Raw genomic sequence first — 12,074 nt, 5'->3', positions numbered from 1 at the left:
CTTCACCAGGTACTGCTGGTATTTTACCAGTGGTGGGGGACGTATTAGGCAGCCCACCCAATTGGGCTAATTGAGACCCCAAAGTGGCCGATTACTGGTCACTTAAAGGCCTTCGCCAGGCACTGCTGGTATTTGAACAGAGGTGGCGGTGCCCATGCCATATGGTGCATTGCAAGCTGAGGGCGATCCCTCCAGTTTTGGGCACTGTGTCCAATGTAGGCTCCACCCTCGCCCTCGTGAGTTCGCCCCCTCTGTCCTCCCGATCTCAGCCACCCTCCCCCATGCCAGGTCCTGTCAAACAAGCCCTGGTGAAACATCCCCTTTCTTTGGGTGTCTTAAGAACAAACAAAGAACAAAGAAAAGTACAGCACAGGACCAGGCCCTTCGGCCCTCCAAGCCCGTGCTGCCCGACTAAACTACAATCTTCTCCACTTCCTGGGTCCATATCCCTCTATTCCCATCCTATTCATGTATTTGTCAAGATGCCCCTTAAATGTCACTATCGTCCCTGCTTCCACCACCTCCACCGGCAGCGAGTTCCAGGCACCCACTAGCCTCTGTGTAAAAAAACTTGCCTCGAATATCTCCTCTAAACCTTGCCCCTCGCATCTTAAATCTATGCCCCTACCTATGTAGCCATCTAGTCCCAGCCACGCTCCATAGCGGGGACTGGCTGCAGTCCCAGCAATGGCCACTGCTCCCAGTGGTACTGCTGGGACGAGAGCTGCCGGTCATTTGATTGGTGAGCAGCTCCTGCGAGTGGGGTTTCTACCCTGATGGGAACTGAAGTCTTGGCCTGAACGAATTATCAACTTCATGGCCATTAAATCAGGTCAGTGCTTCTCGGCCTCCCTGGTGAAACTTGGGTATGGGTAAGAAACTGACTAAATGGAGATGTCAGGGTGTGTAGAGTATTGTTTAGGGTGCCCCCCCCCCCCCACCCCGGCTCAATTCTGCTACCATTACTCAGGACCATGAGTGTTTCCAGTCTTAAATTAAATTAAGATAATCACAAACTAGGAAGCACTCTAGACTAGGAGACAACAGAATCAGCAAAACAAAATTTGGGAGAAGGATAAACAATAACATGTAATTTAATGCTTGCCACCTTGCCATGCCCCATACTTGCAAAGTGGTGCCCCATAAGCTCCATATAACAAATATCCTTTCCAATGGAGAGCGATATTTATGCACCTTAAAACAAAAATAAAATACTGCAGATACTGGAGATCTGAAATAAAAATAGAAAGTGGTGGAAAAACTCAGAGGGTCTGGCAACATTTATGGAGGGAGAAAAGTTAATGGGCGCGATTCAGTGGCTTTGTTGCACTCGAATGAGACCGCGACAAGTCTGCTGAATAGCAGGAGAGGCAAAAATCGAGAACTATGCCGGCGCCAAATCATTTGCATTGTAACTGGTCCGCTTCCATAGGCATAATCGGGATCCTGCCGTAGCATGGCGGGAAACCAACAATCACCACTTAAGCCCTATTTCCATACAATTAATGGGAGCCACCCCATATCCAATGGCCTCTCGTGATCTAGCTGCCTCCCCAGGAAGTGGTCGCGCTGGCGCCGATCAGTGCTCCTTTTAAAAAACGTGAACCTGGCGAAAGGCCTGCAGCGGGGAGCTGAGAAGGTGAGTAGCCATCTTCGCTCGCAGACAATGAGCCCGGGGGCACTGGGTTTGCTGCCCCTGTGCTCTGCAGAGGATGGGTGGGCCAAGCGGTTGGGGGGGGGGGGGGGTCTCCACCCTTGGCTGGGTGGTCTGCCATTGGAGGGTGGGGTTCATTGCTTGGGGTGGGGTGAGGGGCTGGGAGGGGATTGCTCCGCTGGGGAGGCAATGACATGCGGCTCCGCCACGACAACCCCTGGATTGTGTATACCCATTCCTAGGGCAACCATTTTCCCTGCCTGTCTACCCAACCGACCACTCAGGACGTACAAGCGTTGCTAATCTTTCGAGCGAATGATGGACAGCGCGTGCTGCAGGAGTCTCTGCCTAAACAAGAAGACGGTGTAGCACCTGTGCCATGTTGTTGCTGACTTGGCACCACGTGGATGAGGAAAACACCGCTCCCCGTGGCCGTAAAGGTCACCGCAGCCCTGAACTTTTAAGCCTCGGGTTCATTCCAGGCTTCGAGCGGGGACCTGTGTGGCATCTCTCAAGCCACAGCCCACAGGTCCAGCCGACAGGTCACAGATGCCCTGTTTGCCCGGGCATAAACTTATATAAACTTTGACACGGACCAAGCCCAACAAGATGCACCGGCAGCAGGATTCTCCGCCATTGCCAGGATGCCCCCTAAGTCCAGAGGCTGATAGATTGCACGTATGTCGCCCTGCGCTCACCAGGCCATCTGGGAGTCCCATACATCAACAAGAAGGGGTTAAGGGTCCCACTCCCTGAATATCCAGCTCGTGTGCGACCACCACCTCAGAATCATGCACGTGTTGCACTCTTCCCAGAGAGTGTGCACGACAGCAACATCCTGGGGCAGTCAGACATCTGTGGCCTCTTACCATCCCAGGCTGGCCGACTTGCTCTTGGGGAATAAGGGATACCCGCTGAGGACCTGGCTCATGACGCCAGCACGGAGGCTGATGACCGAGGCGGAGACCCGATATAACGAGGCTCATGTGGCCACCCGGGCTGTCATTGACTGGTGCAGTGGATTGCTCAAAATGCGGTTCAGATGCTTCGACCGCTCCAGTGGTGCCCTGCAGTACACCTCTGGAAGGTCGCTTGCTTTGTGGTGGTCTGCTGTCCTCCACAAACTGCCGCAGTAGCAGGGCGATGTCTTGGTGGTGGAGTATGAGGAACATGAGTTATAGCTGGGTTAAGGCAATTATGATGCGATGAGGCAAGACTTAGGATGCATAGGATGGGGAAGGAAACTGCAGGGGATGGGCACAATGGAAATGTGGAGCTTGTTCAAGGAACAGCTACTGCGTGTCCTTGATAAGTATGTACCTGTCAGGCAGGGAGGAAGTGGTCGAGCGAGAGAACCATGGTTTAATAAAGTAGTTGAATCACTTGTCAAGAGGAAGAAGGAGGCTTATGTAAAGATGAGACGTGAAGGTTCAGTTAGGGCGCTCGAGAGTTACAAGTTAGCTAGGAAGGACCTAAAGAGAGAGCTGAGAAGAGCCAGGAAGGGACATGAGAAGTCTTTGGCAGGTAGGATCAAGGATAACCCTTAACAGCTTTCTATAGGTATGTCAGAAATAAAAGAATGACTAGGGTAAGAGTAGGGCCAGTCAAGGACAGCAGTGGGAAGTTGTGCATGGAGTCCGGGGAGATAGGAGAGATGCTAAATGAATATTTTCGCCAGTATTCACACAGGAAAAAGACACATGTTGTCAAGGAGAATACTGAGATACAGGCTACTAGACTAGAAGGGCTTGAGGTTCATAAGGAGGAGGTGTTAGCAATTCTGGAAAGTGTGAAAATAGACAAGTCCCCTGGGCCGGATGGGATTTATCCTAGGATTCTCTGGGAAGCTAGGGAGGAGATTGCTGAGCCTTTGACTTTGATCTTTATGTTGTCTTTGTCTACAGGAATAGTGCCAGGAGACTGGAGGATAGCAAATGTTGTCCCCTTGTTCAAGAAGGGGAGTAGAGACAACCCCGGTAACTTTGGACCAGAGAGCCTTACTTCTGTTGTGGGCAAAGTCTTGGAAAGGTTTATAAGAGATAGGATTTGTAATCATCTAGAAAGGAATAATTTGATTAGGGATAGTGAACACGGTTTTGTGAAGGGTAGGTCATGCCTCACAAATCTTATTGAGTTCTTTGAGAAGGTGACCAAACAGGTGGACGAGGGTAAAGCAGTTGATGTGGTGTATATGGATTTCAGTAAAGCGTTTGATAAGGTTCCCCATGGTAGGCTATTGCAGAAAATACGGAGGCATGGGATTCAGGGTGATTTAACAGTTTGGATCAGAAATTGGTTAGCTGTAAGAAGACAGAGGGTGGTGGTTGATGGGAAATGTTCAGCCTGGAGTTCAGTTACTAGTGGTGTACCACAAGGATCTGTTTTGGGGCCACTGCTGTTTGTAATTTTTATAAATGACCTGGAGGAGGGCGTAGAAGGATGGGTGAGTAAATTTGCAGATGACACTAAAGTCGGTGGAGTTGTGGACAGTGCGGAAGGATGTTGCAGATTACAGAGGGACATAGATAACCTGCAGAGCTGAGCTGAGAGGTGGTAAATGAAGTTTAATGCAGAAAAGTGTGAGGTGATTCATTTTGGAAGGAGTAACAGGAATACAGAGTACTGGGCTAATGGTAAGATTCTTGGTAGCGTGGATGTGCAGAGAGATCTCGGTGTCCATATTCTAGATCCCTGAAAGTTGCCACCCAGGTTGATAAGGTTGTTAAGAAGGCGTACGGTGTGTTAGCTTTTACTGGTAGAGGGACTGAGTTTCGGAGCCATGAGGTCATGTTGCAGCTGTACAAAACTCTGGTGTGGCCGCATTTGGAGTATTGCATGCAGTTCTGGTCGCCACATTAGAGGAAGGATGTGGAAGCATTGGAAAGGGTGCAGAGGAGATTTACCAGGATGTTGCCTGGTATGGAGGGAAGATCTTATGAGGAAAGTCTTGAGGGACTTGAGGCTGTTTTCGTTAGAGAGAAGAAGGTGAAGAGGTGACTTAATTGAGGCATACAAGATGATCAGAGGATTAGATAGGGTGGACAGTGAGAGCCTTTTTCCTCGGATGGTGATGGCTAGCATGAAGGGACATAGCTTTAAATTGAGGGGAGATAGATATAGGACAGATGTCAGAGGTAGGTTCTTTACTCAGAGAGTAGTAAGAGCGTGGAATGCCCTGCCTGCAACAGTAGTGGACTCGCCAACATTAGGGGCATTTAAATGGTTATTGGATAAACATATGGATGATAAGGGAATAGTGTAGATGGGCTTTAGATTGGTTTCCCAGGTCGGCGCAACATCGAGGGGCGAAGTCCCGCCGGCGCCGTTCTATAGTGGCCTGGCCTGCGATCGGGGCCGCTCCAGCGCCGTGCTGGCCCCCCCAGGACCCGAGAATCGGGTCTCGGAACCGGCACCGGCGTAAAGTACTCCCGTTTTGGCGCCGGCACTCTGGCGCCGGACCAGAGAATTGCGGCCAGGGAGTCTCCCATTTAAGATAGAGATGAGGAGGAATTCTTTCTTTCAGAGGGTCGTTAGTGCTTGGAAATCTCTCTCTCGGTGAGCAGGTTCTGGGTCATTGAATATATTCAAGGTTGAGTTAGACAGGTTTTTGATTGACAAGGGAGTCAAGGATTATGGGGGACAGACAGGAAAGTGGAGTTAAGGTCACATCAGTTCAGCCATGATCTTGCTGACTGGCGGAGTACGTTTTAGGGGATTAACACATGCCCTAGCTCCTATTACTTATGTCCTTATGTTAAAATACGGGCCTGAATTACATGTGCGACAATGGGCAGGACCAGAAGCAGCCGTGTTTCTAGGTCACGCTCGAGATCAGATGAAGATTGCAATATTACTCTAGCTGGACATTTCAGTGGCAGCCAGCATGAATTCCGTCTGCTTTGGATCAGAGACACCGGCGGGGGAGGGTATGCAGTGGGTGCCAGGTCCAATTGCGGCCCAGCCTGAAGTTTAAAGGCAGCTCCCAGTGGCCACTGAAAACAATGGAAGAGCCAGAGGGAGCAAATGGCAGTAGCAGGAAGGTACATCAGATAGGAGGGAAATTGAGGTGGCCAGCAAGCTCCCGCATGTCTCCCGACGATTTCTACGAGTCCTTGTGGAGGCGGTGACAGCCAGGAGGACATCCTCATGATGAGGGATAGAAGGAGGAGGTCACTCCACCTCACCAAGAAGGCTTGGGCAGAGGTGGCAGCTGAGGTCAGTGGCATAACCTGGTCTGGCGCATGTGGATCCGTACCGGAAAAGGTTCAATGACCTTCTGTGCTCGGCAAAGTTGAGTTCTGAGTGGGTATTGTCCAATGTGAGGATTGAGGAAGGGTGCCTGTCCATAGCTGCGATCAAGTATGTGGGATTCAGGGAGTCTCAGAACACCCATCTATCTGCCTGTGTGAGACAAGACTGAAGAGATCCATCAAAGGGTCAGGTGTCCAAAGGGGTGGGAACGTTCTCAAGTCTCGCGGGGGTTATCTGGGACAGCATGATATTTTTAAAAAACAATTGAGTATCCAATTCATTTTTTCCAATTAAGGGGCAATTTAGCGTGGCCAATCCACCTACCCTGCATATCTTTGGGTTGTGGGGGTGAAACCCACGCAAAATAGGGGAGAATGTGCAAACTCCACACGGACAGTGACCCAGAGCCGGGATCGAACCTGGGACCTCGGCGCCGTGAGGCAGCAGTGCTAACCACTGTGCCACCATACTGCCCCTTCCACTTGTGAGTTAAGTGAACTTCCTGTGGTTTTCTGGTGTCCTGTGGATGGAGCAGCTCTTTCCTCATGTCCACCTTCTGCACTAAGGCTTCTAGCTCTGTGTCTGCCAACATGGGAGCAGGCATTCCAGCCCGGTTTCACAATATTTAGTGTCATTCCTGCTCAGTCACTCTTACTCAGCAACCTCAAGCATCCGTTTCAGAAAAATGCAGCTTCCCTTTATGAGGGGCAGGCTGATTTGAAGTATGCAGACTAGCATTAAATGGTGCTAACCTCTCACAATTGTGTACCCTGTGCCCAGGTGTGCAGTCACTCAACGAATAGCATAGCATGCCTGTTTGCCTGCTGCCTGCACTGCAAGGTATGGGACTGGGTTAACTGAGCATTCAAATTCCTGCTCCCATTTGTGGGCCTTATTAAATTTCATATGGCATAAGCGTCAGTAACCAGGGAAGACAGATTGAAGGTAGTTGACAAAAGAAGGCCTTTAAAAAAAATTCAGCAAGTTGTTGCAATTCAAAATGCACTGCATAAAAGGATTGGATTGGATTGGATTTGTTTATTCTCACGTGTACCGAGGTACAATGAAAAGCATTCAAACAGATTACTTAGTACATGAAAATAAAATAAAAAGAAAATACATAATAGGGCAACACAAGGTGCACAATGTAAATACATAGACACCGGCATCAGGTGAAGCATACAGGGGTGTAGTATGAATCAGGTCAGTCCATAAGAGGGTCGTTTAAGAGTCTGGTAACAGCGGGGAAGAAGCTGTTTTTGAATCTGTTTGTGCGTGTTCTCAGACTTTTGTGCCTCTTGCCCGATGGAAGAAGTTGGAAGAGTGAGTAAGCCGGGTGGAGGAGGGGGGTCATTGATTATGCTGCCCGCTTTCCCCAGGCAGCGGGAGGCGGGATGGTAGGGGATGTGTCTAATAACAGAGGGGGAGAAATTTGCAGGGCTGTGGGCAATGCACTTTCAATGTGACAAATTAGATAGTTCTTTCCAAGAGTGGCTTGATTGGGGGTGGGGTTGAGCTTTGTGTTCCACCGTTCTGTAGAATGCAAAGTTGCGTAATTGGAACTAATGAAAGATGCAGTGCCAATAGATACATATCAATTCAAAAATCAAATTTGTGACAGCAGAGCAACAGGAAATGTACTCTAAAAGCAGCTGTTACATCCTTGAGCTTCAACACATCAAAGATAGTCACCTCTCGGTTTGGTTTAAAATTACTTGCAACAATCAGCAGTGAGGTGTCCTAAAATCACAAAGTCTGACAGTCTCAGCTACTGATACTGAAATTGCAGAATTTCCCCGAATTGTGGTAAGTTTTCACGTAGATTACTTTTAATATTGATTCTTAAAAAGTATGCATTAAGATTGATTTTTGGAATGTTAAAATATGACTATGACGAGCATTTTCTTTCTTTGATTTGAAAGATGGCAAAACAAAGACAAAGCACCTTTATAAGAATTATATTTGAGAGATCATGCCGCATTGTTAGGGTTATCATATACCATCAGATTATTTGAATAAATCCTAATTTTATTTCTTATTAATTAAGATAATTGTAGAGCAGGCAGATCAGAGTCTTATCTCCATACATCACAAGGTCCTGTGCTTTATTACAGGTGTATTTTGCAGTCCCTGGTCTCCAATTATGGAAGACTACGTATACTATGATGAAAACCTCACACTGCCCTTTACTGTGACTCCAAGTTTCTGTGAGAATACCAAAGTTGGAGATTTCAAAGAGGTTTTTATGCCCTGTTTTTATTCAGTCGTTTTCGTGGCAGGGCTGCTTGGGAATTCTTTGGTCATTGTGGTATATGTTTACTATGAGAAGCTGAAGACCGTGACCGATGTCTACATGGTGAATCTGGCGATTGCTGACCTGCTCTTCCTCTGCACCTTGCCATTCTGGGCAGTCGATGCATACACTGGATGGATTTTTGGAACTTTTATGTGCCGACTTGTGAATGGGGCATACACTGTCAACTTCTACAGCTGTATGCTGATACTCACCTGTGTGAGTGTCAACAGGTATAAAGCCATTGTTCAAGCAACAAAAATGCTCAGAAATAAAACTAGCAAAATTAACAGTATGTTCATTTGTGGAGGAGTTTGGTTGTTTACAATCATGCTAGCTCTTCCAGAATTCATACTAAGTGAAGCAACCAAAACTGATCTATTGCCTAAAATTACTTGTAATATGATGTATCCTCCCAAATCAAGCAACGTAATTAAATTGGTAGTGCATGTAACTCAGATAGCAGTGGGATTTCTGATACCCTTTGTGGCCATGAGCATTTGCTACTCAGTCATTGCAAAAACTTTGCTCCAAGCCAAGAGGTTTCAGAAGCATAAATCCTTAAAGATTATTTTTGCAGTTGTAGTTGCATTCGTGATTTGTGAGCTGCCATTCAACATTGTCTTGTTGATGGGAACTGTACAGATCATCAGGCAAGAAATCGCTAGTTGTGAATACACCACAAATGTACACTATGCAATTATTGTAACAGAGAGTATTGCATACATACACTGTTGTCTCAATCCTATTCTTTATGTATTTCTTGGAGTGAAATTTAGAAATAGTTTTCTGAAGATTTTAAAAGATACTGGATGTATCAGTCAAAAACAATTGGCTGGGTATCTGAAAACTGAGTGCGACACATCACGGCTAGAATCGGGTGTATCTGAAACAGCAACTATGTATCCTTTGTAAAATAATAAGGATTTATAATTGTAAATTATATAATTTCACTTTGAAGCAATGCACAAATGGCTGCTTTTACCAATTTATTCTGGATTTTCTCTGATTTATTGATGCGTTCTAGCAGATGAACAGAGGTTTGAACATGAACCTCCTGGATCAGTTTTGATTCCATGCTGTATACATTTATTGCTTACTGTTTGCGAGTGTAAAATATTGTTTCATTTGTTTAAGCAGGAATATGTAATTCTGCAAAAAAATGACAAGCTTTTTCCCATAAAATGTATTTAAAAAAATCTAAGTTTCTTTGTTCAGCCTTGTATAAATCTAAAACTCTGTTCAACGGGTGTAGGGTATAAGACCAGTATAGGCCTCTTGGGCCAAATGGCCTGTTTCTGTGCTGTAAATTGTGTGCAATTGAACCATGTCACAACAGGAAGGTAGAGAAGTGAACACAGCCCAACTGTTTGGCCTTTAGCACACAGAAACAGGTGACAGGTAGGAGGATAATAGCTCTGGCTTTGACAGCCAATAATCCTCGATTCAACCGTGCATTATAATAGTTCACCAAGGCCAGGATGTTTCATCAGAATTTAGCTGGTAGAGGTCTGCAGCTCCCCGAGACATCTCCAGAGTGGCTGCCTGCCTCGAGGGAGCCCATTACAAACGCCAGCCCCGCACCCTTCCCTTTTCTCGGCGCCTCCCTCCCCGGCAGCATTGAGCCTTACTCAGCACATGTGACATTCATGCTGGCTCGCCGTTAATTGGTCAGCCAGTGTGAAATCGTGTTCCAGGGCCAATCCCGGCTGAAACACATTTTGCAATTGCCTCCGGGCCCACTAAGTGCACACGCGAGGTGAGTGCAGAATTCAGGCCATAGTGTTGTGGTTGTTAGTATCTGAATGCCAATAGGTCAGCGGGTGAGCTGTCTGGAACATAAATATTGCAGTGGCCTTTGAATCATCTATGATGAGCCAAGATATGGGAATAATTGTGGAAAGCATTCGGGTTAGGGGAAAATCTTCCACTGATCACATTGTTTATGTACTGATAATTAACAGTCATATCGTAGAATTCCTAGTGCAGAAGGAGGCCATTTGGCCCATCGAGACGCAGCGACCCTCTGAAAGAACACCCTACCTAGGCCCATGCCTCCACCCTATCCCCATAACCCAATAACACAACCTAACCTGTTAGAAACTAAGGGACAATTTAGCATGGTTAATCTACCTAACCTGCACATCTTTGGACTGTGGCAGGAAACCAGAGCACCCAGAGGAAACCCACGCAGACACGGGGAGAACGTGCAAATTCTACACAAACGGTGACCAAAGGCTGGAATTGAACCTGGGTAATTGGCGTGGTGAGGCAGCAGTGCTAACCATTGTGTCACCGTGCTGCGCTCCACTCGAAGCCCTCCAGAAGTTCACCTTTCTATCACTGGGTTATAGAATCACCAAAGCCTGCCTGACTTCCTGCTCAGGAGCAGGTTAGCTATGGCATCAACGTTGTCCCAAATAAGAGCAGAAGTAAATTTCAAAATGAAATTTGGTGATATCCAGACAAACCAAACAAAATTCCAGTCAACCAGTGGGACTTCTTTTAAATATAAATTGAGAGTACCCAATTAATTTTTTCCAATTAAGGGGCAATCTAGCGTGGCCAATCCACCTAGCCTGCACACCTTTTTGGGTTGTGGGGGCGAAACCCACGCAAACATGGGGAGAATGTGCAAACTCCACCCGGACAGTGACCCAGAGCCGGGATTGTACCTGGGACCTCGGCGCCGTGAGGCAGCAGGGCTAACCCACTGTGCCACCAGTGGGACTTGAAGCAAGCTGCCAGCAACAACTGAAAAATCTGGGGCGGGATTTGCTGACCAACCCCGCCACGTGTTTATTGGCAGCGGAGGCTGCCCGCCAGCTGAATTTACCGACCCAACCGTTGTCAATGGGATTTCCCAGTGACTGCACACCTCGTCACATGGAAACCCCTGTGCAGGCGTGGGACCAGAATATCCTGCTAACGTGAACAGCCAGTCGATCATGGTCTGTCTTAAGGAAAAATCCCAATAAACCGTCATCACAAAGGTGCACCATAGGAAAATTGACTGGTTCCGCAGTTTATATGAATGAATGAGCCCATGGAAAATCCTGTGTCTGTATGGCTTTTTTTTTTGGTCATCTGTGGAATGGGAATATTGCTGGCAAGCTCATCCCTAAATGCCCTTGAGCAATTAATGATTGCTCAATTAATGATTAATGTGGTGCCTAAGCATTTGCTGCAGTGAATCTTAAGAGATGGTACACACTAGTACCACTGTGTGCCAGTGTTGGAGGGTATGACTGTCACACTGTTCCAGTGAAGCACAATGTTAAGCTTGAGGAACAGCACCTCATCTTTTGAGTTGGCAATCTCTGGACTCAGCATAGAGTTTAAAAATTTCAGCCCTAAAATCTGTTTTCTTTCCCTGTTTCAGTTTCTTTCTTATATTTTCTTTCAGAGAGTAGCACACCTCTTGAGGCACATCTTTTGTTTCTAGGTTTTGTTGCCCCATCACCATTCCCTTTGATTATCTTCCGTCATTAAACCTTTCTGATATCCCGCCCGATCAGATACCTTCCTTTTGTCCTTGTTCCATCCACCCTTGCTCAATACTTAAACTTACTACCATCTCTAACTTTTCCAAGATCTTTTTTTAAACGTATTTTATTCCAAACGTCTATAGAACATACAGTGCAGAAGGAGGCCGTTCGGCACATCGAGTCTGCACCGGCCCACTTTAATCCCTCATTTCCACACTATCCCCATATCCCCTCCTAACCTTTTTCGACACTAAGGGCAATTTAGCATGTCCAATCCTCCTAACTTGCACATCTTTGGACTGTGTGAGGAAACCGGAGAATCCGGAGGAAACCCACGCAGACACGGGGAGAACGTGCAGACTCCGCACAGACAGTGACCCAGCGGGGA

The 12,074-nt window shown here is 47.1% G+C and overlaps 2 protein-coding genes across 4 annotated transcripts in view; one reads left to right on the top strand and one right to left on the bottom strand.

The window, feature by feature from the left end:
• Positions 1-12,074, bottom strand: part of fyco1a (FYVE and coiled-coil domain autophagy adaptor 1a) — a 353,805-nt gene that overhangs the window by 162,960 nt on the left and 178,771 nt on the right. The gene's annotated exons all lie outside the window — the stretch shown is intronic.
• LOC140425549 (C-X-C chemokine receptor type 6-like) lies at positions 7,629-9,374 on the top strand. The gene is made up of 2 exons (XM_072509965.1): positions 7,629-7,711; positions 8,020-9,374. Exon 2 carries the CDS (start codon positions 8,049-8,051, stop codon positions 9,111-9,113), a length of 1,065 nt encoding a protein of 354 aa, XP_072366066.1. The 5' UTR covers positions 7,629-7,711; positions 8,020-8,048; the 3' UTR covers positions 9,114-9,374.

This window comes from Scyliorhinus torazame, chromosome 6 (assembly GCF_047496885.1).
Source record: "Scyliorhinus torazame isolate Kashiwa2021f chromosome 6, sScyTor2.1, whole genome shotgun sequence".
NCBI classification, from domain to species: Eukaryota; Metazoa; Chordata; class Chondrichthyes; order Carcharhiniformes; family Scyliorhinidae; genus Scyliorhinus; species Scyliorhinus torazame.
The sequence above is the reverse complement of the archived record's forward strand: the minus strand, read 5'-3'. Positions and strand labels throughout refer to the sequence as shown.

Coding starts and splice junctions, on each gene's coding strand:
- LOC140425549 (XM_072509965.1), top strand. CDS start 8,049: ATGGAAGACTACGTATACTATGATGAAAACCTCACACTGCCCTTTACT.